The 24,778-nt window shown below is 54.5% G+C and overlaps 1 protein-coding gene across 1 annotated transcript in view; it reads right to left on the bottom strand.

Moving 5' to 3' along the window:
• Positions 1 to 652: 652 nt before the first annotated feature.
• The window catches only part of GLP1R (glucagon like peptide 1 receptor), a 31,916-nt gene continuing 7,790 nt past the window's right edge, over positions 653 to 24,778 (bottom strand). Inside the window, exons 3-14 of the mRNA XM_032862546.1 lie at positions 24,002 to 24,109; positions 16,463 to 16,581; positions 15,988 to 16,094; positions 12,518 to 12,671; positions 11,817 to 11,976; positions 7,464 to 7,524; positions 6,911 to 6,980; positions 6,702 to 6,790; positions 6,232 to 6,370; positions 5,339 to 5,380; positions 1,223 to 1,449; positions 653 to 1,053 (exon numbers count right to left, since the gene is read on the bottom strand). Coding sequence (XP_032718437.1) covers positions 1,282 to 1,449; positions 5,339 to 5,380; positions 6,232 to 6,370; positions 6,702 to 6,790; positions 6,911 to 6,980; positions 7,464 to 7,524; positions 11,817 to 11,976; positions 12,518 to 12,671; positions 15,988 to 16,094; positions 16,463 to 16,581; positions 24,002 to 24,109 — 1,217 coding nt within the window. The 3' untranslated portion in view covers positions 653 to 1,053; positions 1,223 to 1,281. The remainder of the gene's footprint in view (positions 1,054 to 1,222; positions 1,450 to 5,338; positions 5,381 to 6,231; positions 6,371 to 6,701; positions 6,791 to 6,910; positions 6,981 to 7,463; positions 7,525 to 11,816; positions 11,977 to 12,517; positions 12,672 to 15,987; positions 16,095 to 16,462; positions 16,582 to 24,001; positions 24,110 to 24,778) is intronic.

Raw genomic sequence — 24,778 nt, forward strand, 5'->3', positions numbered from 1 at the left:
TTCCCCTGTGCAGCCTCTCAGCTGCTCATTGTTTATGGGATGAAACCAGAGGCCGGGAAAACACTGAGTCAAATCCATTATGCCCCAGTCCCCCCAACACCACCATAGTCACAATGGTTTCGTCCTTTTTTCCATCAGGTGGGGGAAATCAGAATCGCACATTTGCACATGCAGACTGTTCACAGCAATAAAGAAAAATGAATCAAGTATATACAAGCTCCCAAGTGGGGGACTTTCAAGGGGAAGAAACCAAGGATAGGGGAAGACTGCCTCCATGGTAGCAGCGGCGACTGGTAGTTTACCCCAGAAGTCTCTTAAAGTCAGAGGGCATAGCCAAGCTCCTGTGCTATCTTGCATGGGATACATAATCTGGTCACAAAAGCCTTTCCCCGGAGAGACGGAAGTAAAGCTCTCAGCCCTCTGGGTTCCCGAGAGTTACAGGTACAGTGGACCGCTCGGTGCAGGTGGTCCTGAAGTTTCCTCGTTGAACCCCAGAGGGTTCTGGAGCATATCTAGAACAGAATTCAGAGCTCGTCCCAAATGCTGGGCTCCTCAGCAGTGGGCCTGCCTTGTTCCCTGGGCACAGGGTAGCGGGCACCCAGACAGGACAGGCACCCATGGGAGAAGTGGGCACCAGCAAAGGAACCTATCAGGTACCTTCTCAGCTTTCACGCCCAGCACCACCCACAGCCACTTCTAGAAATAGCTGCCGCTGGAAGCCCAGACAAAGCCCCCGCCAAGAAGCTGGGTGGTGAGATGACCAGGCAAGGTGAACAAGCAACACAGACGTGGGAGAAGCATCCCTTCACGGGGAGGTGGTGGGGACGGTGACCCAACCGGAGGCAAGCAGGGTTGGCTCACGTTCCCTCAGCTCTGTGTGGCTGGGTTATACGAGCCTCTTCTCTCGCATGCCGCAATCCCGCTAATAAGCCATTGACCTTGAGTGCGAGTCCGGGGCTGATTTGCTGCTCTGTCTTGGGGTACCCCAGGGGCCTGGTGGTTTCATGGGAAGAAATCCTCCTCAGTTCAGCAGCAATCGGTTTTTCTCTCCTCCTGCCACGGTGATCAAATTAGCAGAGCTGTTTCTCCACAGAGGAAATGTGGCCACGGGTCCCAGGAGGCACTGCCCGTTTGCCTGTCTGATGGCTTTGGGAAGGGAAAGCAGGGATGGATGCGAGCGTGTGTCCCTACCCCGCCCAAGCCCCGGCAGGGGTTCTCCCACCTGGGATGGCCAGCCAGCCAGCCAGCAGCGAGACCACAGGGAGGGCAGGTGCGGGGGTCTTAGCTGCAGGAGGCCTGGCAGGTGGCTGCATAGACGCTGCTGCCCACGGTGCCCCCGCTGCTCAGGCTGCTGGTGGGGCACTTGAGGGGCCTCATGCTGCTGTCCCCCTGGGTGTGCAAGTGCTTGAGCCGCCAGCGCTCCCAGCTCCTCCGAAACTCCAGCTGGACCTTCCGTGGGAAAAGGAGGGAAACAACAGCCATCATGCAAACCAATTGTCCACGAAATGGCCCCGTTATTACATTAGCAGGGAAGGGGGAAAAATATCCACTGCATTATATTAAGAGACACAAGTCAAGGCCTTTGGGCGCCTAAATTAATATGCCAATAAAACTGTTTATCGTTGTCTCTTATTTTCTGCCTCTCCTCAGGAGAGAGATGAGGTTGATGATCTAATTGGTCTCTTCCATCTCTAAACTCTGTGACTCAGCTAAGGCCCCTCCGCAATCCATCCTATTGTTTAACGGAAGAGAACGAGAGTGAGAGCAATGTGGAGACCGGAGCCGGAGGGAGAAGACGAGGAGGAGGGAGAGCCTGACTTCAGAGCAGCGTGGAGCCCGGTGGCCAGAGCCTGCCTGCCCAGGACTGCCCTCGTGTCTTGGGGACCCAGGCGTGGGTGCCAGAGGGAGGCGGAGCGGACGGTGCGTCCAGATGCCCTGCTCTGCGCCAGCTCACTGCCTGGCTGGGGACCTGTGGCAAGTGTGCCAACAGGAGGTACGGGGACACCCCAGGGGGATAGGAGCCTCTGCTTGTGCAGCAGCTTGGAGGCCCATCTGGTCTTACAGCCTTAACTGCAGAGGCTGGGGAGAAGGAGGATAAATGGAGGCACATCTGTGGGAAGCTACTTCAGGGACTGAGGTGGTTTCGTGGACACCAGCAGGAAAAGGGACGGGCCTGGGACTTCTCAGAGCTCTGACCCATGCTGCCCTTTCTGCCGGGACCACCTCGTCCTCATCTGGATCCCCAGACCCAGTGCCTTGCCCCACATACAGCAGGCCCTCCACATGTGCTTTGTAAATGAGCTGAGGGAAGGAGTGAGCGACAAAACAAGCATCTGACACAGGGCTCCTTGTGCTACTGAGTTACTACAGTGAAACAGAGGGGGTGACGCCACGAGTCCCAGACACCTGTCCCTGCACTTATGGTGGTACGCTTCCTCACCTGCTAAGTTTACCCGACTCCCTGCCTCAGAAGTCCTGTCTGGCCAGACCTCAGGCTCTGGGATTTGGGAAGAATGGGTGAAGCTCACTCACTTCTGTCTACACTTGGGGGAAGAGGCAAAGTGACTGCTCATGTGCCACAACTGGATAGTGGCAGATCTGGGATTGACACTCAGGCTTCTGGGTCAGAGCCATGGTGAGAGGACACATGAGCCATGGTAGAACCACCCCCTCCCCTCCCCTCCCCAGGTCTGTGCTCCTGGCAGCTGAGGCAGGACCCATGTCCAGGCCATCTTTTCAGGTCACAAGTACCTGGCATTGCCATGGCAGCCCTGGGCCTGGAGAACAGCTTTTGTGGACCGAGATCTCAGCCCAGGAGCCACGTGTGTTTCTGTGGCCAAGTGAAGGTGACATGTCTGTCCTGGTGCCTGGAGGAGCCAGGGCCTGAGGCGTCTCTGGGAACTGGGCAGCGCACTTGAACAAGGCAAGTTCAGGCCTCCTGAACCCCACAGCCTGAGCCTGGGAGAGCCCAAGGGGAGAGGCCAGCTGGGGATCTGGTGACTGAGGGGCCATTAGTTGCCAAGGATCCAGTGGGACGTGTGCCCGACCCTCCCTCCTGACAAAACTAGGCCAGCCCTGGGAGGTGGATGAAGCGGGGAGGTGATGGAAGAGGGCCGGGAGGAAACTCAGCCAGGGTCCAGGAGACTTTCTGCAGAAGTGGTGGGGAAGGCTGGCACGCATGTGTGTCGGGGGAAGCACGTGCTGCTGGCAAGGCTTTGCGGAAGAGGAGGGAGGAGGGGGAAACAGGAACCTCGAGGGACCGAGAAGGTGAGAAGGCACGGAAGGGAGCCTCATCACTCCAGCCCGCACCGGGGACGCCTGCCACCCTGCCCTGTCCCTGGGAAGTAAAGCAGCAGCGCTAGGGCCAGCAGGCACATCACCCCTCTGGCTGAGAGCCATTCCTGAGGGAAGTGCTGTCCTGTGGAGCTGCCGGTTCCTTGTCTCTCAGCATTTTCTTCAGTTCTTTAGGAAGTTCTTTGTGAGGGCTCAGGTGTGGGGAAGAGCTAGCTGGTACCTCACGTGCCTCCCGTGGAGCGAGGGCCTGTCGGGAGGACAAGGCCCCTGTGAGTGTTCTCTGCACCGGCCTCCTCTCCTTCCCCCACCCACCCCGCACAAAGCCCGGTAAGCCCTGGGAGACTGGCCGGAATGCCTCTGTGGGCCACTCTGTGCCTGGCCCTGCCTCCCCTTCCCAGCGCTGAGCCATTAGTGGAGACCCCTCCCCGTCCACCAGCCCCACCACCTTCGAGCTATTGAACTGGGGCTATTCATTTCATTTTGCCAAGGCTTAATTTCCTCACCTGTATAAGGACAATAGCCCCTGCTGCACAGATTGCATTTACTAGAACACGTGAGCACCTTGTACACAGTAAACCTTCAGGAAGCGTCTCCCTCCCTTTTAGAGATCCATGTGCTCTGAGCATCATTAACTCCACTTTGCAGAAGAGGAGACAGGTGTCCCACTGTGGGCATGTGACTTGCCCAAAGCCACACAGCTCATTAAGCGGTGGGGCCTGGATGGGAGCAGGGACCTGAAGCCACAGCCCTCATCCCACCTCTGTCTCACCACGTCGCACTGTGCTCTGAGCCATCTCACGGCTCCCTGAAATACCAAGGTCCCTACACACTGCCACGGCCATGTCCCCCATGCCCACAGCGCAAGTAAAAGTAATGTATGAATGCAGACTCTTGAGATCTCCGAACTCCCTCAGTGACAGAAGGCACACCAGGAGCACCGGCTCTTTGAGGAGCTGTGTCCTCGGGTCATTTAGCCCCAGATTCACAGATATAAACCCTCACGTGGACCTGAACAGAGTTAAGAGAGGCCTCCAGTGACTCCCCAGAGTCTGGAATGGAAGATTTCCCACCCTCTCTTCCTTGCCGGGGTCCTCCCTCTGTGACTACTTCCCCAGAGGGCACCGGCGCCACATCTAGTATTACCATTTGTTTCCCTCCTGGAAGGAAGGGGGAGGGGGTGCTGTGGCATTTGTGATACCCAGTCTGATGGCATGGGGCTGCTCCTGATCTGCTCCAGCACAAAACTGGGTACCTGGGTGGAAGGGGCCTTCCCCAGGCACCATAGGCACAGGTACCCCTCCCCAGGGCCTGACGGTCTCAGGGAGGGGAGGGGCTATGGTCCAGGAGGATCCACAGGAGAGGAGAGGGTGTGGGGATTAGCAGCAGCCCCCTTCTTCCACCCCAGCAAGCAGAAAGCCCCTGTAGGAATGCACCCCTTTGCCATAGTAGGCGGGGCTCTCCCCTGCACACACACAGTGGGCACGTCCCTCTTTCTGTTAGAATGCATTCCAGTCCCAGCTCTGCCTCCACTTCCAGGCCAAACCTGGGGCATGCTTCCTATTCTTTCTGATCTCCAATGATTTCATGTGTGAAAAATGGGAATATTAAAACCATAATTTTAGCAGGGATTTTTTTTTTTTTTTTTTTTTTTTTTTTTTTTTTTTTTTTTGGTGGTGGTGGTGGGGGAAGCAGTGACAAATAAGATAGTGATTATTAAAGCCCCAGTATGTGACTTGGGTACGTCTACTGTTGAATCATCTTTTAACCATCACCTGTTCACTCCGGACCCCCTTCACACCAGGCTGGGTCTTTCCCAAGTTCACACAAATTAGGGTATGCCTGTGTGTGCGTGTGAGAGAGAGAGAGACCCGTGTACAGAAAACAACACATGGACAAGATGCTTCCTCAGGTCTAGTGCCTAGTGGGATGTGTAGGGGGTTTCAGCTGAAAAGATGGATGGGAGTCCCCCTTGACAACTCCAGAACTGCCTATAAGAGTGGTAGCATCCCCGTAAGGGTCCCCACCGTTCCCCCTCAGGCCTTACCTCATTGTTGACAAAGCAGTACAAGATGGCGACCATCAGCCCCTGGAAACAAGAGTCCCGTCATAGGGAGGAAGCGGGAAGGAGGTGCCCTACAGGAGACCCTGAACTCCTTGGGGCTCTAGTCCCAACAACCACCTCCTCAGAATGGGCAGCCCCAGCAGGCCCAGAGCCCACGTGGAGGGTTCCTTCTCCTTTCCTTTCTGGAGATACAAGAAGGCCCCTTGCTTAGATACTGCAGAAGCTCTTCCTCCTTGAGGAGGTCTGACCCTAGGAAGTCCTCTGATCATGGGCCATCTTCCCACCACGGCTCCGTCTGCTCACTCAGCATACTCGCTGCTCCAGAGCTGTCATCTGTGTGTGTGTGTGCACACATACGTGACGATCACGTGCACAGGCCTACATGCGTGTGGCCCTCCCACAGGCCTCCTGAGGGACTGAGACCAGGCTCTCATACATCTGTGCCTGTGGGATCAGCTAATACTAGGGGAGAGGATGAATCCTTGGCTTTGGAAACTATGTGATGTGGCACATCTTGTTTTAACACCTCCGAGCCTCAGTTTCCCCCTCTGTAAAATCGGGCGACCCGCACGCCTCCTGGGGTGCTGCGAGGATAATGTATGCAAAGCCCCTGGTGAGGTGTCTACACCCAGCAACAGCCTGGGATCCGGCCGCTGTGATGCCAGGCAGGGTGCCCACGGCTGCCTCTGGGAAGGCGTCTTGTCCCACATGAGGGTGCCAGGCGCCGATTCTAGCCCCGGCTCTGCTTCAGCCACAGAACTCTGGGCATAGTCTGCTTTCCCCCCGGGCCCCAAGGTGCCCATCGGCACGGTGTGGGCCAGAGTCTACCCCACTGCCACTCTGCGACCTGGCAAGTGAGGAGGTCATGAGCTCACCTGGAAGGAGGTGAAGGACAGCTCTGTGAACAGCTTGATGAAGCGCAGCGTCCCCCGGGCGTGCTCGTCCATCACAAAGGCAAAGACGACCTCGTGGGTCCCCAGCAGAGGGATGAGTGTCAGTGTGGACTTGGCAAGTCTAGGGGGTAGGGGTGAAGACATCATTCTGGATCTCTCCCAATGGACTCTTTTCCCCTTTCTGTGCCCCGACCCCACATCTGGGGCAGCAGACACTCCCACCCAAGACACACTGGGCTGGGCTGCCTGGCAGGGGGGAAGTAGAGGTCAACACCCCCAGAAGCCCAGGAGCTGCCCAGGTCCAGGGCTAAGGACAAGGCTTGGGGTCCCAGGCTGGCCCAGGTGGGAGAAGAAGGTCATGTGGGGTCCCAAGCTCAGCACCCCAGGATCTGTCCATCTCTTCCGGAAACAAGGGCCGAGGGGACCCTGCAGAGACAGCTTGGGCGCATCACCTGCACTTGATGTCTGTCTTGCACATGACATTGGCTTTGAGCTTGGACACCACAATGCAGATGACCCGGATAAAGATGAGGAAGTTCACCTGCAGGGCAGACAGGAGGAGGCGGCTGGGGGCCCTCTCAAAACACCCACAATCTCCCAGCCTTTCCGCAGCAGCTCCGGATGCCAGAACTGCTACGCCCGCCCCCACACCATCACTCACCCCAATGGCAAAGAGAATTGGTAGCCGGATGATGAGCCAGTAATTCATGTTGGAGTTCCTGGTCCAGCAGCTGGAGGGGAAGGGAGACAATGAGCCCCCAGCTCACAGAGCAGGCCCAGGGGCACACAGACACGGCCACCATGAGCCACCCAACAACCAGTCTCACAGACTCACAGAGTTCTTCAAGACACACACACACACACACACACACACACACACACACCAGAGCCAGAGTCCTAAATACATGGTCAGAAAGATACACATGGCCCCTTCAGGAACCCACAAACACTCAAGTGTGTGCCTAGCATTATAAACAAAATAGCAGAGACATTTCATAATTATTACAGAAAAGCCACTACATGCTCCTTGGACCAGCACCGTCTGCCATCACACAGTCCAAGGGAAGGACAGGGTAGGGGTACTAGAGAACCGAATCTGTAAATGAAGCTCCTGGTCCCTCAGTGTATTCTCCCAACAGGTAGTAGCGACGTGACCCAAGGGCCAAGGAATCCCGTGGGGTCTGAGGATGGGGACCCAGGAGCAGGACACTCACCCCTCATCCTCATAGAGGTACTTGACAATGCCCCAAGGGATAACAAACAGCAGGGGAACACCTGAGAGGAGAGAGGGAAAGAGAGAGAGAGGGGAGAGGGGCTGGCAGGCCTGAGCCAGCACCAGGCACACCCAAGGGCCTCTCCTTCCCCAGGCCTCTCCTGCCATCATGCCCTTCCCTTAACTGACCACAAAACCACTTCCTAGCAGGTGTGGAACTAGGCTGGTCTGGGAGCATGGGAGAGCGGAGGCGGCACGAACACCCACTTCCCACCCCACACACCAGACTCTTCCTCAGAGAGAGGATCCCACCATGTTACAGCTGTATCTGTCCTCACTCCCTTGCCCCTCCCTCCCAGGCACACTGTCAGAGCTTGTCCGCAAGTCGTGGCTGAGGCATGAGGATGCAGACACCCAAGTAACAGAGGGACAAGACCATGGATTGTGGAGAACATGCAGGTGAGGTGGGGACAGGCCAACCCTCTGATGCCTCCTCCCTCTGCTGTGGCCCTTGTGCCCAACTCAGTCAACTCCTTCAGGCACTGGAAGCCCCTCTGGCCACCTGTGCCCTACCTGCTCTCACTGCAGGTGGCTGAGCAGAACCCTGGAGGGGAGGTAAGGACCCTGACTTTGAGGCCAAGAGCCCAGCTAACCGCGCAGTGGCCCAGGTAACAACAGCTCCAGTGTCCACACTCTGCACTCGGCTGAGACTCAGCTGGTGTGGCAGGAGGCCTCTAGGAAGGCCCCACGCGACCCCTAGCCCCTGGTATCCGCACCATGGGGTAGCCTATGCCATGTCAGGATCGGTCTGCATGACCGATAACGTGCGCAGAAGTGACGGCATGTCACTTCTGAGATTAGGTTATAAAACACTGTCTTAAAAGGTTAGGAAAGGCTTGTCTTGGCTCTCTCTCTCAATCTGATTGCTTGCTCTGGGGGACACCAGTTGCCAGGTCATGGGGGTGCTCAGAGAGCCCGTGGAGGCCCCTGTGGTGAGGGGCGGAGGCCTCCAGCCAACAGGCAGCAAAGGGCCTGTGCTTCCTGACAGCCTCTCGAGTGAGTTTGTGGGGGACTCTCCAACTCCAGTGAGGACTTGTGGTGACAACATCCTGGGGGCGACAGCTTGACTGCATCCCTGTTAGAGACTTGGACCCAGAGGCATGCAGCCCCATTGAACCCAGATTCCCGCCCATAGCAACTGCGAGAAGAATGGCTGCTTTCAGCAGTTAAGTTGTGGGATCTTCTGCTCCCCAGGGGACAGCCTCATTCATCTTCAGAGCCTCGGCGCTTGGCTCGCCCTGAGAGCTCAATACATTTGCTGACTCCAAACGGACTGCCCATCCTCACAACGGACGGAGATGAGTCAGGAGCTCAGGAGGGCACAGGTGGGACTAGAACCTAGAACGCAGGGCTGCCATCCCACGGCCACGCCAACCACCTTCAGTGGCTTTCTGCACCAGCTCCCCATGCCTGTCCCTATGGGTGCCTCTCACAGGGTGGGAGATGCGGGCGTCTGAGCTAGGTAAGAGTGTGCGTACTGAGGTGTGCGCACAATGATGTGAGTGTGTGGTGGTGGGGCAGTCCGTGCCTATGCCTGTGTGGCCTTAGGGCGTCTCCCCCAAAAGCACGTTTCCCCAGCCTTTCTTGTTGCCGTGATCCATGTCCCCAAGAGCAGCTCCTGAGCAGGAGAGATGCCTGGAATTATAGCAAAGACAGGGATGGAGGAAACAGCAGCTGACCATCAGTTTTCATTGGATCTCCTTCTCCCTGGTCATTTATTGTCACACAAGCCAGACCTGAGCATCCATGATGCTTTACCAATAGGCCCTCGTGAGACTGCACAAGAGACGGGTGGCTTCCAAAGGCCTCAGAACATAGCACGCCACACAGAAGATGCTCAAAGACGATGGAAGGAAGGAATGACGAGTGGATTGATTTATCAGTGAGAGCAGGGGAATTCTCCTGGCAAGAACCTGCCAGTTCCCTGAGCCACGCACGCCTGTGGACGCCTCCCTCTTGGACATTGCCAGTCACCTGCTGACCTTTCTCCCTGAGACCCACTCCAGGATTGGGGAGCTCACTCATGTTATCAACAAGACCCAGCGAACATAGCTCACTCATCAGCCTCTCCTTAGCAAAGCCTTTTTAAAAAATGCGGGCACAGCTATGTCACACGCAAACACGACATGCCCTCGGCCGGCTGCATCTTTCCGCTACTTAGAAAGTCAACAAGACAGGCTGGAGGAGGAAAAAGCCCAAAGTAAGACACATAGGACTGGCCCTGAGAAGTAATGGTTCCCTTCTCCATCACGTGCCTTCCCCCAGGCAGCCTCTTTGTGGCATGTTATGGGGACACCCCGCTGCTGGCAGATGGCTAAAGAAGCTGACATGTCTTCTGGGGACTCCCCAGCTGTGTCCGAGTTTTCATTTTGATTCTTCTGCCAGCACATGAAGCTGAAAGTTGTTTCCAAGCACCCCAACATGGGCTAGGTCCCCGGGCCCCACAACAGAGCTCTTTGCAGATCTGTCTTTGTGTCCTCTGTCCCTGCCCCTTTGTCTTTCCCTGTATTTTCCCATCCCAATCCCTCAAGATGGAAGGAAGGTCCCCCTGGTCCTACCCCTCTGCCCCCTCAGACCCTGAGCCACGGCATGAGGTGGTAGGAAAAGATGGGCACCCCTCCCCCATTTCCCATTCAGAAGCCCCTAGGATGCCATGTGCCCCCACCAACCCTCCACCAACCACCCCCTCTCCTCTGCATACATCACACTGTCCCTCTGATTGTTCCTGCCCTCAGGTCGCCATGGAGACTGGCACGAACAGCGCTGATGCTATTTCCCAGAATGGATAGGCATGGTCCCCCACCCTCAGGACAGCCTTCCCAGAGCTCCCCTCAGTGATGTAAAGCCACCCACCCTCAACTAGCGGCAGGGCTCTCCAGCTGCCCTCTGCCTGGTTGATGGCCCCAGCCTAGGAGGGGAGGAAGGCAGAACAGGGAGAGATGGGCCCTGGGGGAGGGAAGAGTGGGAGCAAGGAGCTGTACCCAGAGGCCAGGCCCACCCGCCCACTTGTGCGGGGGCCTGAGCTTACTCAGCTGCGCCTTCAGGGGATTCAAGAGGCAGCACAGGACAGAGAAGTTTTGATGACAGGCAGCAGGGGCCCGGGGCCTGGGAGTCAGGAGGCCTGGTTCCAGGGCCTGCTCTGCCTGTGAGGCCCTGCCCTCTCTGGGCCTCAGTGTCTTCAAGATATTGATCACCCCCTTTAGAGGCCCCCTTCTACAATGGGGCCATATAGAGCCAAGTGGCTGACAGATACCAGCAGAAAGGAATGTAGGGAGGGGACAGGGGCAGGGAGGCTAAGAGGGCCAGACAACCAGTGGAGGCTTCCTGAAGAGGCGGGCTGAATGGATGAGGAGCCTGTATGGGAGGGGGACTTCACGTGGCCTTGACTGAGGCCGTAAGTCCCCAGAGGTCATAGGTCAGGGCAGAGTGGTCAGAGCAATCTGAGGCAGGGGAAGGAAGGAATGACAGTAGGGAATGACTGAATGGCAAGCTGGAGGTGGGGGGCAGGGCCATGGGCAGATTCAGAAGGGCCAGAGGGCAAGGTTCTCTGGCTCTGTCCCAGGGGGGCTCCTGAAAACAAATACTCCCGTTGCAATCGTTTTCCCTGTCGTGGGGGGGTGGGGGCTATGGGGCTGCTGGTGGCGGGGGGCTCAGCCCCTGTCCTCATCAGAATCCCACATGGCGAGAGGCAGAAGCACAACCAGAAATGTTCCAGCAAAAAAAAGGACACAATGGTTCTCCACAAACTTTTTTGGCTAGAACATTTCCAGCTGGGCTCCCGGCACATCCGCGGTCCACCCTTCCTCAGCGGGCTTCTGGCTAACCAGCCCTGCCCTGCCAGGATCCTCGGAGCCCACCTCATCATCATTGGCTGACAGAGCCACAGCGCCTCAGCACTCACCTCCCGACCCCCTACCCTGAGCTCCAGGACTCTCCTATTTCCCTCAGGGCCTGGGGCTCCCCCGCCAAGGGTCTTAGAGCTATCTGAGGACCGTGCGATGGCCGCCAGTGTGTGTATGTGTGTGTGTGTGGTGTATCTGGTCAGACAGGGTGGAGGCCTCTGCTTCCATAAAGTGGAAAGGGTTGTGCGGGGAGGGGAGGGTAACTGCAGTCCCATTATCTGGGGTTATCCAGCAGGCCTGGCCGCGCTGGGCCAGCAGTGTGTTCTCAGTACCAAGCCGGCTTCCTGGGGGTGGCCTGAGGGTGGTAGTCCCGAGAGAGGTCAGGGTCTCCCACTTCCCACGCCACAGGTTGGGGTGGAGGGGCGCGTGAGACGAAGGACTGTGGGCCTTACCCCAGCCTATGCTCAGATATAGCCTGAAGATGCGCTGCTCGGAGAAGACGGAGAAGGCCAGAAGTGTGTACAGGTACACACCCTCCACCAGGAGCCAGTAGTAGTTGGCTGCCACGCAGTACTGCATGAGCAGGAACACCAGGCGGCAGCCCAGAGAATCCTGGGGGTGGAGAAAGGGTCCCCAGGGGACAACAGCTCTGCCCCCTGCCTCCCTTGGCCCCTCTCCCCATCCTGCCCCAGTCTCTACCCTCCTGCCTTGAATGCAGGAGGAGCGAGCTAAGGCCTTCTTGCCAGGGCCAGAGCTAAGAACTTGGACCTGCTTTAGCACACTGAATCACTATGGGGATGGCAGAAGCCATTAGCCCCATTACAGCTAAGAAAATTGAGGCCCAGAGACATTAAGCGACTCACCCCAAGCTCTACAGCTAGTTAAAGAGCAGAGCTGGGAGTCCAGCCTGGGTCCGTTTCCCAAATCCCCTTCCTGGGTCAGACAGAACTCCTTAGGGGCAGGGAGAGGGTCCACCTCCTTAGATTGGGGGATCCCAAGGGGGCACTGCCTGTCCCATCGGACTGGGGGCTCCCTGAGGACCAGGTGGGGGCAGCTTTTGCGTTTCTTTGTGCCAGGTCTGGGTGGGGCAGGAGAGGCTGCCTTCCCTGACTGTGCAACCCTCCCCGGGGCCCTTCCTGACCGAACCACACACCTGGTAGGAGAGGAGCCCATCCCACTGGTGCTGCTGGGGGGCCGTGCTGTACATCCACTTGAGGACCGCATCCCTGATGAAGACGGACAGGGCTCGCAGGATGAAGGATGCAAACAGGTTCAGGTGGATGTAGTTCCGGGTGCAGTGCAGGTGTCTGTGGGACAAAGCAGAGCTCCTTCCTGGCAAGATGGCCGGCGGGTCTGCTCCACAAGCCTCAGTTCTCAAGCTAACGAACCCCCTCAGGCATGTGTCTGTCTCTGGGACTGTCTTTTCTTCCTCTGAAAATGCCCTTCTTCCTCATAACCCTGAAAATTCTCAGCCCAATGTTAAGTCCTGCCTCTCCACGAAGCCTTCAGGTGTGTGCTCACTGCCACCCTCCATCCACACTATCCTTCCTTCTACGGCGTCTTCTTTTCTACAGAGTTGTGTGTAAGCCAAGTGATTTGTGTGTGAGGACCCCTTGGCCCAAGAGAGACTTCCTGAGGAAAGGACCCACCTCTCACATGCCTCAAGGTTGCCTCACAGAAGGCTAGGGCGAAGCACATGGTAGGAATTCAGGAAGTATTAGACACAATTTCAGTATCCTTTCAGGTAAAAAAACGCATAGCTAACTGCAAATACAAGGGCGTTTCTTAACTTGATAAGGGCTATCGAACCACACCGGGAGCAAACATCATTCTTAACTGAGGAATTTTATAAGCATTTCCTTCAAATTCAAGTAAATAAGAATTGCCTAGCCTAACAAAGCTATCATCACATCTATTGAACATCATAGTCCAGATCCTGGCCGCTGGAAGAGTACAAGGGGAAAAAAAATCGTAAGAATTGGAAATAAAAGAACAAAATTGTCATTATTTGTAGAGGGGAGAGTATCTTCATTGAGAATTCAAGATAATCTACACACAAATTATTAGAACCAATTAAGAGAGTTCATCTAGCAAGGTTGCTGATGTGCGTTTATGCAGAGCAGCAATAAACACTTAAAAAACAAATTTCAAAAATTCACTTACAATTTTTTAATTGGCTACATAGAAAAAAGTCCAACAGAAGATGGGCAAGTTCTCTATGGAGGATATAATAAAACTTGCTTAAAATTGTTAGGGAAGACTTAAAATCCTAAGTTCATGGACAGAAAGACTCACTATTTTGAGAGTGGCAATTCTTGCCTCTGTAACTGATAAATTCAATATAGCCATACTAAAAACTCCAACAGGGTTTTGTTTTTTTTTTCCTGGAACTCTCAAAACATACAAAGAACCAAGGGCCAAGAATACACCAGACACACCTAAAGAACCACAAAGTGGGCTTTTACTTTAAGAGAACTGAGGTTTTCAATTAGTTTATAGTAGTTAAGCCCTCATGATACTGGCAATCGGACAGATAAATAGAACAATGGGCAAGAATACAGATGGCAGAAAGCAACCCAGGCAAAGATAACTCTTGCTGCATCACAGAGTAAGCGCCCTAAACCCGAAGGGGAAAGGATGAGCTATCATAAACGGTACTGAAGCAATTAACTTGACGTGTATATAGAAACAACATTAAGTCTCTTAATTTCACCATCAACAAAAATTAATTCCAGGTGGACTAAAGAGCCAGAAGGAATGCACAGAACTTATGACCCTGGGATAAGGAAAGATTTCTTAAACAAGACCATAAAGGAATTTGGTCTTTGGGGTAAAAAAAATTGATAGACTTTTTTAATCAATTGGCAAAATCAATCTGTATCAATTAATAACATTTACTGATAAATTTTATCAGTAAAAATGGATACATCGATATGTTTCATTTCATTAAAATTAAGGACTTCCAGGTATAAAGGCCACCACCAAGTGAGTGAGAAAGTAAATCACAGATGAAGAGAGGATATACCCCGGATTAGGATTGAGAATATATAATGAAAGGCAAAATAGTAAAGAAGAAGCCAAATAAGCCAATAAAAAAAGTAAGCAAAGGATGGGAGTAAGTGATTCACAGAATGAAACAGACGCAAATGATTGATCCCTCTAGGAATCTGGGCTGTGCCAATTAAAATCACAAGATGTTTCACACACTTCAGATTAGCCACAATTAGGTAAAAGTACTAACTACTGGTGAAGATGGTAAGCAAGGCAATTCTCATTTATTACTGGTAAGAGGGCAAATATGACCACTTTGGAGAGCAACCTCACCTAATAAATAAACAAAATCATGTGGTGTTCAGAGCAGGCGTTTCTACTCAGAGGTGTGCGCCCCAGCCACCCCTCCTCCCCCGGGAGAAATACACAAGGGGTCATAAGTAAGAATGTTGCTTGTAGCCAGGTTTGTAATTCAGAGGAGAAGAAAAAATGGAAAACCTTAAGTACCCATTAAAGTGATAACAAATAAATTGTAACATGTTATACAACAGAGTCTGGAGTGACAGTTAAAATAAATGAAACAGAGCTACCTGTATCAACACAAATGAATCTCACAAAAACACACCAGGCCAAAAATAACATTGCAAAAGGGGTTGTACAACATGCCCTTAAAAATATGCAAAACCCGCAGCTACATATTTTCATAGATACTAAAAAGGTGGCAGAGGTATAGAGATGCAGGGGAATTATAAGTAGCCCCTTCGGGGGTTCCCTCTGGTTGGGGGGTGGTGGGCAGTGGCAGGGAGGGACCCCCCAGGGCGGCGTGACTGTGCTGGGTATTGAGCACAAGAGTGATCCGTAGCAGCCACTGTATTTTCAGATCACTGAAATACTTCATAATACAAGGGGGGAATGTTCACTGAGTGAATGCATTTATTTTATTTTATTTTTGAGTGAATGCATTTATTAAACACTGACTGTGGCCCCACATTCACTGTGCCAGGTGCCATGGGGGCAGCAAGAGGAATGAAGCCTGTCCTGTTTCTGCTGGCTGGTGGCCTGAGGTCCCTGCACTCAAAATCCCTCCTGACCTTGAACCCAGGCCCCTCCCACTCACCCACCAAGTGCAGAGGGAGTGGGAAGAAGAGGGCCCTCTGGAAGGAATGGCTCATCAAGATTAGCCATAGGAAGACCTCTTCCATGGGGCTGATAAGCTCCAAAGAGAGCAAGCAAAATCTCTAAATCCTTGAGCTCTTATCTAAAATCATAATGAATTCCTACTTAAGCTTTGCAGGCTCACGGAAGAGGATATCCCCTAATCCTGCCACCCACTACTAAGGTTTGGGGGTGTGTGCCTTTTGTATTCCTTGTGTGGTATTTGTGGTTCTTTTTTTTTTTCCTTTTTTGCAGTATTCTAAGCATGCTTTTACAGAGTAGAGATTAGACCAAGCATACAGTGTCCTAGTCCATGTTTTCAGCCTCGTATGCAGGAAGGGGACAGGCTCTCCAGAGATCTCTTAGGAGAAGAACCTGCTGCATGGTCACTTTAGTTTTCTGCTCCCTCATCTGGGGACAGAGTGGGGCGTTGGGATGGAGCAGCCCCTCCAGCGACCCCCCCCCCTGACTTCTTACCTGAAGCTCAGGAGGATGGCGGAGGCGATGACCAGAGCGGAGAAGGAGAGCGTGTAGCCCACTGTGTAGATGATGGAAAAGGACAGGAGCTGCTCCTCTGGGGAGCTCTGTGTGCACACGAGGGATATGCTGCACATGAGGTAGCCCACGCCCTCCTCTCCCCCTTGCCTCTTTCCCCTTCCCCAGGGGACAGGGGCAGAGGCAGGGCCCCGAGTCAGGCTGCACAAGGGACCCCAGAAGTAAGAAAGAAAATAACCTATGGCCATGGCCCTTGGCTGTCTAGGGCCTTGTCCAAAGGCCAGCGGGGTGAACACATATCACCTCTGCCCAGCGAGCATGGTGTGCAAAGGCCCCAGAGACAGGGGGATAGATAAGATGGCCACAGACCAGCCCCCCAGATGCCCGGGGTCCCAGCTCCAGTTACGCTGTGACCCTGCTACCCCTCGCTGCCTCAGAGCCCCCATCTACAACTCACTCTCTCCCCTGGCTTGGACTCCTCGCATTCTGACAGGTTCCTCCAGGGCGAGCTGGAGTTGTCCTGGCGCAGCCACAGGCCCTCCGCTGTGCAGAATCGGTAAACCCGGCCCTGCAGCACTGGGCAGAGAGACGCACGAGCTGTGCCTTGGCCCAACGCCACAGGTCCTTCATTCCTAGCCCCCCCAAAGGTCACCCCTGCTCCCCCAGGACTGGCCTTTAGGAGTTAGCAACACCTCTTACACACACACACACACACCCCCACACACACACAGGTCCTCCTGTCTTGTCATGTGCGCATGTGGCCCAGGACAGGAAAGGCAGTCACCCAGCCCCACCTCAGCCTTTTCCTCTTGGCCATCCTGGGATGCAGTCTGATGAAGTCATGATTTTGAGATGAGACAACTCTAGCCTATTTCCATGTCATGCTTCTAGCCTGAAATCACACTCCTGACAAGGTCTGGCACTGACCACCTGACAGCTCCACAGACACCCACTGTGACTTCTGGTTTTCGGGACTCAGTTCCTGGCTCCCTCCAACATTCCACAGACAGGACAGACCCTGCAACAGATGCATAGGAGGAAGAGGGAGGAAGAGACACAGCCCTGCCTCAGGGAGCTCCAGTCTGAGAGGGAAGATATATAGCTCTGTCCTCGGGGAGCCCTAGTCTGAGGGAGGAGACATAGCCCTGCCTTTAGGAAGTCCTAATCTGATAGAAATGACACACTCCTATCCTCAAAGATGGCCTGATCTAAATGATATCTAAATGACCATCAATCAGATGCCTGACCCATGATAGAGGCACAGCCCTTGGGGACACTCCACTCAAAGGGGGAAGACCCAACTCCTCCCTTCAATGGGGATGTTGGGGATAGCAACAGTCCTTGGAGACCTCCCAGTCTGAAAGGAGGGAGAGTTCCAGCCCCTGTCCTCAGAGAGCTCCCAGCCTGAAGGAAGAAGCACAGTTTCTGGCTTCAGGGAATGAAGACTCTCACCGAAAAAACAGTCCTCAGAAAGTTATGGCATAAATGCAAACTAAGAGAGATCAAACACAGGCCCAGCAGAGCTGGGGATAAGACGTTCTCTATGCCCATTCACATCAAGTCTACCATGCCCCACCATCCCCCTACCCAGGGAGGTCGGTGGCTTCTGGCCCCCGGATCACTGCGGGGTCATGAGAGGGAATGAGGGGCTTACCTGTGCCTGGAAGGAAATGTCTCATTACCTCTCTGGAGGTAAATGGAAGTCTGACCCCAGGATTAGGAAACCGGGGTCAAAACAGGGTTAGGTTAGCCCAGGGAGATCAATGAGGGAAACTGGAGCCAGGATGAAATTTAAAAGATTTAAAAATTCTAAAGGACTAAAAAATTTTAAGGACCAGCTCTGAGATAAAGGTGCCAAGGGAGGGAGGGAGGGAGGGAAAATGGAGAAGTGTAGCAGGCCCTGGTCAGAAGTTTCCAGGTGGAGCGGCAGCAGTGAGAACTGTGTGTGGGAAGAGACTTGCTCACACGTGTGCATGATGGGAGCCCCCCAACCCCAGGGCCTGCCCCGAAATGGCCCGGCAGGGACGCAGCCATCTAGACCAGGGGTTTGTCTTGCGGTTCACAAACCGTCAGTCTGTCCACTCCTGGTATGTCAGACGCCTGCAGGGGCTGTCAGTCAGACCCTCGTCCTTCCTTACCACCGACCTCCAGTCACCCACGGCTGCTTCCCTGTTCACTCTTCTCCTTTCTCCCACTCTCTTTCATAAACAAGCCCTGAACCAGGGCCCTCTTGAAGAGACAGAAGTATCTGGAAATACAGTAGGGCAAATCAGCTTGCAGCATCATTGCTTCTAGAAGGACCTGCATTCTAAGAGACTTAACCTGGAAGAGAAACAAAAATCTGACAACCTAATGGCGGGACTTCCAGCAGTGAGAAGAGCGGAGTCCCAATAGCTCTCAAGTGCGTTTATGAACAAAATCAGGCCAAAATAAAGGCAGGGAAAGGTCTGGTTTTAGCAACTGGGAGGGTTCCTCTCAGGACCCAGTGCCTCTCTCATGCGCTGCATGGATGTCTGGAATTCTTCACCAGGGCTTGAATCTTCTGAGATGAGGCCAAGCCAGTCTTCAGTGGCGGGATAACGTCAGAGGAGTGATGAGGATCTGGGCTTACCCCATAGGGAGTGAGAATGATGTCAGAGCCCTCACTGGCAACCCATTCTCATGACAGCAAGGGAGGAGAAAGGAGGCAGAGGGCCCAGGGGGAAGGGAGAGGATACGGCAATGGGGCAAAAACCACCACTGTACCCAGTCCTCAGCCCACAGTAGGGTGACCCCAATAACACCCTAATAATACCACAGGTAACACAGGTGCACCCACAATTGCTTTCCCTCTCCACATGCACCTTATACAGCCTCTCTACAAGCTACACACTGACCTGCGGCATGCCTGACAACTTTGAACAACACAACCACATTCCAAGGTAGGTGTGGCAAGTCCCATTTTATGGATGGACAAACTGAGCCTTTGAGTGGCCAGGTGACTTGCCCAAGTTCATCCAGCCAGGAAGTAGCAGAGTCAGGATCCAGAGCCCCAGCTCTCTACATTCAGAGTTCGTAAGTTCACAGCCAAGCTCATTGCTAATAGTCAACCGTGGCCACGTGCCATTTCTTGTCTGCCCTTCTTCTGGGCTTCGGTTTGCTAACATTCCCAGCATCCACCCAGCAGTTTCTCCGGCCAGTGTGGATCCCCAGCAGTGTGCCCCATTCTTGGGCCTTCTGTCCAAGGCCAGCTCGGAAGATGGGGAGGTGGTACACGCCCAGATGTGTGACTGGCACCGTGTCAAGGGATCACTGCGTCCCCGAGAAGCTCAGGGAGCCCATGAGAGTGTGTCTGTCAATTAGCCTTCATTAGTGGCCAGTATTAAAAGCCAGGACTCATTCTTGGACAGGCCTCTGGTCCCCAGATGCCCATCTTGGCTGGAGGTGGGGTGGGTCCGTGCCCAGCCCTGCTTATCAGCTCAGCTTTATCTGGCCCAGGAGCGGCTGATAAATCACAGCCAGGGGCTTGGCTCTGGTCTTGTCAACACCAGGAGGCCACCGGCCACATGCCAGGAGGCCCAGGGATATTTCATTAAGTCAGACCCTGGTGCTGGAAATAAAACCCCCAATTAAACACTTCCCCGCCCGGAAACTGCAGCGGCGTCTGTAATCAAGCTAACAGCCGCCCTTCCACGTGGATGCAGGCTCTCAGGGCTGTGGAGAGCTGCTCATGAATCCATTAGCTCCTGCACCCTGGCAACAGCAGCGGCCCGCAAGGGCTACTAGGCCCCGGCTGACAGACAGGAGGGCTCAGATTCGGGGTGGGGAGTCCCAGGCCCTCCCCAGTGTAGTGGAATGAGGGTCAAAGGCAGGGCTGGAACTGAAAGCTATCAGCTTGGGTTGGGGGACAGGTGTAGTGTGTCAGTCATGGCACAGAAAAGCTCAGGTTCTGAACTACACAGACCCAAGTTCAAATCCTAGCTCTGCCTTCAACCAGCTGTGGGACCTCGGGCAGACCTCGCTGGGCCTCAGTTTCCTCATCTGTAAAATGGGAACCGTAATGGCATCCCAGGTATGTGGTGTGAGGATTAGGAGATAAAGCATGAGAAGTGCCTGGTGTGTAGGAGGCCTTTAAGACATGGTCACGGTAAAAGCCCTGCGGCTGCCCCCACCCCAGTTTCTCCAGAAGGCACTCCCTCAGTGAGGCCGGGACTGGGGCAGGACACCATGTCAGCCACCACTCCTCCAGGGCCACGCTCTCACCCTGATCTCTCTGGGGCAACACTGGCCTGCCGGCCTGCCAAGAAAGCTCCTGGGCTTGACAAGACTCAAGGGAGGCAACTGTCAGAGTTTCTGAGAATTGTGAGTTATAGGCCATCTTAAAAGCCTTTTATGACTTTCCTATAATGAGAACTAAACTAACAAACAGGTACAGATCAGGAGGGGGTGCCACTAATGAGACCGGAATGATTTGTAACCAGCGGATCGGCTGTCTGTGGGTAAATGAGGCTGCTAGATAGCCCTCAGGCGGCAACGGGCTCTCAGCAGCCACTAGAGCCTTCTGGCTCACAAAGTCTTATTAATGCCAGGCATCTCCTCCGAACACGTTCCTTCCTTGAGTCATCTGCTTCTGCCCTCTGGGGTCCCAAATGCTGAGTGAGAGGGCTCAGAAGTCAAGGGTTTGGCTGGCGTCCTATCCCTGGATGTCAGGTGGCTCTGAGGCCCAAGGCCTGGCCCCAGCTCCATCTCCAAGGTGACGCCCGGCTGTTCTCCCCTCCCGGAGGGCCCTCCTTCCCCCTTCTCCATCTCTCTGTTCTTTCAGACCTAGCGCTGATGCCCCCTCTCTCTGGAAGCCTCCCTGATGCCATACCCCAGGTAAAAAAGGGGCCTCTGACCTCCCTCAGCACCACTGCCTGAGCCGCTGAGCTGACCTCTACAGCCCTGTGGTGAGGAGTCACCCCCTTTTCCTCAATGCACACACTCACACACCCTGAGGTCTCACTGGCACCCCCATCTCCTGACATGGACCTAACCTGAGTGTCTGGTCATTGTCTTGAATTTAATTCTTTCTGGGGTCACATATCCCTCTGCCCTGCCGTGCACCCCAGAAGACTGACCTATGTGGACAGCATCGCTTGGGCTCCCTGCCCTCTACAGGTTTGCCCAGTGGGAGGCACAAGTAAAAGGTAGGAGGGCCTTTCTGTGGCCACAGCCCTGCTGGGTAGGCTCTCCGTCACCACCACCTCCGGCTGTCATGGGGCCCCAGGGCCCTATGCGGGCTCCACTCAGGTCTAGGAATGCTTAAACTTCCTCCTCTTACAGTCCTTGGTGCTTTACATGTTCGTGGCCCCTTAACCCTGCCCAACCTTGGCAAATGTCCCCTCCATTAAATTCTCTTCAGATTCTCACCTGAGTGTGTTCCCTGCCATGACCCACGGTCCTTCTCTTCACCCCTAACTGTGTCGTTCGGAGTCAAGTTTCTCCATAGGCCATTCCCTTGATCAGCCCAAGAAACTCCAGCTCTGGCCCCTTACTGCTTCCACATGGCCTGGTGGGTGTCAGGGAAGTCTCTGGGGCCGGCCGCTGCCAAAGGGACCAGCAGGACAAGCCGGAATGGCAACTGTACTGTGGGACCCCACGGTGGGTGGCTCTGCAGGTCCCTCACTCAGGGAGAGGAGAGAGAAAGGCAGAGCCTGTGATCCTGAGCATCAGAAAACAGAGCGAATTAGCATGGTGAGTCAGGGGAGGGAGTGGAGCCTGGCAGGGGGCCTGGGCAGCGGCCAGTATCTTCATGGAGAAAGCAATAAAACCGTGTTCACTCATAAACGGGCACCACCAGGACCTATTTCCTGCTCAAATAAAATTAAAGGTGATGGATGGAGCCGCAAGGGGCAAGCAGAGCTGGGGGCAGCTTAGTGCTGAGTGATGGGCCCTGTCCGGGGCCTGGCTCCCTGGGGTCTAGAGGCCCAGCCCAGGCTGGCCGAGCAGCCGGTCCCAAACCTCCGGGAGGCAGGGCAAGCCTGTGGATTTGGGGAGGTGGGGCAAATAAGTAGGGTGGGTGGAAAAACTCAACAGCAGCCGTTTTTCAAGAACTTGCAATCCTCCCCGTACCGTTATCACCTGGCTTTATCCCATCTCCCAAGTGAGTGAGCTGAGGCACAAAGAGGTCCGGGCGTCTGCTGAGGATCCCAGAGCCACTCAGAGCACTGACAAGAACTGTTAGTTTGCAGGACTCAACTCTTTTATTTGTAGGGAGGGCAGGCAGCTCACTGCCGTTCCCTGGAGTGTGCCCAGCCAGCAGACCCAGGCCACTCACCTGTCTTCATGCCCAGAGCCACACACACAAGAACATACACATATGCACACACACAAGTGTGTGCACACTCAAGGGAGCCTGGTGTAGAAATTCCACCAATTGCAGGGGCGCCTGGGTGGCTCAGTGGGTTAAGCCTCTGCCTTCGGCTCAGGTCATGATCCCAGAGTCCTGGGATGGAGCCCCGCATCAGGCTCTCTGCTCATCAGGGAGCCTGCTTCTTCCTCTCTCTCTGTGATCTCTGTCAAATAAATAAATAAAAAAAGAAAGAAAGAAAGAAAGAAATTCCACCAATTCCAAACCAGATTCTGGAATGGATTCCTGGGTCTGCTACTCCCTAGCTTGTGAGCTTGGAAAAGGCACTTGGCATCTCTGTGCCTCAGTTTCCCCCCTCTGTAAAATGAGAGCATAATCAGAGTCCTTGCTCATGGGAGGAGTAAGTGAGTGTAGGGATATAAAGTGCTTACAACAGGCCACAGAAGTGCTATGGGAGGGCCACTGGTCTACTCTGCATCTTACCAGGTGGGTGCCTCTCTCTAAGTCCTGGCTCTCCTTGCACACCTTGGGGGGAGGTGGGTGTATTGGGAAGACTGAGAAGGAAAGAGCCTCCTCAACACCCCTCTCTGGGCTTCATCGGTCCTTCGTTCTGAGGGGACGTCTACTGCCAGGCCTCACCAGGGGCCCTGATGTTCCACCAAGGGGCCACCTCTTCCAGGAAGACCACTGGATTCCGACAGTATGACCTCATTCGCTCACTTGCTTCTGGGCTGGCTTCTGCTTGAAGGCCCCTTCGAGACACAGTGGTTAAGAGCATAGTCTGGGTTCAAACGGTGGGTCTACCATTTACATCATCTGAAGCAAGTAGTTTCCCCTTTCTGGGGCCTCAATTGCCTCATCTGTACAACAAGCATAACCATGAGGTACCAGATACCAGATACCAGGTACCAGATACCAGATACCAGACTTGGCACAGCGTAGGTAGTCAGTAAGTATTGGCTATTATGAGACTGACTTTTCTACTTTACTGAGACTATGAGCTTCTTGAGGCAAGGGTGCTAGTCCCCTGTTAACCTCTCTGGTGCCCAGGACTGGTGGGTGGCAGTGGGGGTGCACTGGCTACCCCTCCAGTCAGAGCACCCCCTGCAGCCTCTGTAGGTCCCTACATTCCAATGACATACCTCTCCCAGGGCAGGGTATCCCTTGCAGGCAGGAGTGAGCTAGGGAGGGAAGCCCACTGGCGGTGGGGGTGGGGGGTCAGAGGAGGGACAACATCGCCACTGCCCTAAGCTCTCATCTCATCTGTATTCATCTGACCAGTGAACTACTGAGGAGTCAGGAGGTGGCCAAGCACCACGATGAGGTAGATGGCACCTGCAAACACACATACCTACACACACACACACACACACACACACACTCCCCAACCCTAGGATCTGTTCCCACCCAGCTCCTTTCCTGACTACTGGATGGAGGGGGCTTACATGTCTCTCTTAAGTCAAACCCCACACTCTCCCCCCTCCTCCTGCACCAGCACAGGCCCTAGCTTAGGCTATACGTGAGGCTCCCCACGACCCCCTCCCAGGGAAAGACAGGCAGAGAGACACCCATCAGGAGGCCTAAACATCTTCTGAGTCCTGAGTCCTGAGCACTGAGTCGGGCAGAAAGGCAGCAGTGCTCCAACTCCACCTGGGAGAGAGGACTCACCACTGCTGGCCCAGGGCAGGTACCAGGGGCAGCTGACATTCACGAACGAGCCTGGCAGCCCGTCTGGCCAGCAGGCATACTCATCAAAGGTCCGATTGCAGAACAGACCTGGGGACAGAAGAGAGAGTCTCTGAGTTCCTGCCTGGCCTGCTAGTGGCACTCCTCCCCACTCCCCGCCGTGGAGGCTGATGGGCCCCAACCTGTGCCCTTCTAAGCCCTTCGGGCACTCACTGTGTGCCCAGCACTCTTCCCACCTAGCAGGTGCTGTGCAAGGGGACTTGGGCCCTGAGCAGCCGTGGAACTTGGAGCAAGTTACTTACTGTCTAGTTTCTCATCTGTGAAATGGGGTTGATTCTGAGCCCACAGGGCCTTTTGGGGACCAACAGTGTTATGTCACCTGGATCCCTGTGCCATCCCTGTGCATGGTACGTAAGTGCTCTTAAAGTCTCCGTCTCAGGCAAGGCGGGAAACGGTAGCTCATGGGGCTAGAATAACCTGCCTGTGGTCACAGCCCTATGATCGCAGGGCCAGGATTTGAACCTAGGCCTATCTGGCTCTAATCCTCTGCCCTTTAGACCACCCCACAAACTCCCCTGAAACAATGCTTCCTTTAAATATGTTCGTTGGGCTTTCAGTCCCTGCACAGGCCAGGAAGTGTGAAGGAAGGCCAAGAACGGAAAGGCCAGGTCTCTGCTCCCGAAATAAGGAGGAATAAGATGGCACCCCAAGGCCTAGGGCGGATGTGGCATCCTAGAGAGGCAAACGATGCCCGGCCAT

Source organism: Lontra canadensis, unplaced genomic scaffold (assembly GCF_010015895.1).
Source record: "Lontra canadensis isolate GAN:19392208 unplaced genomic scaffold, GSC_riverotter_1.0 scaffold23, whole genome shotgun sequence".
NCBI lineage: Eukaryota > Metazoa > Chordata > Mammalia > Carnivora > Mustelidae > Lontra > Lontra canadensis.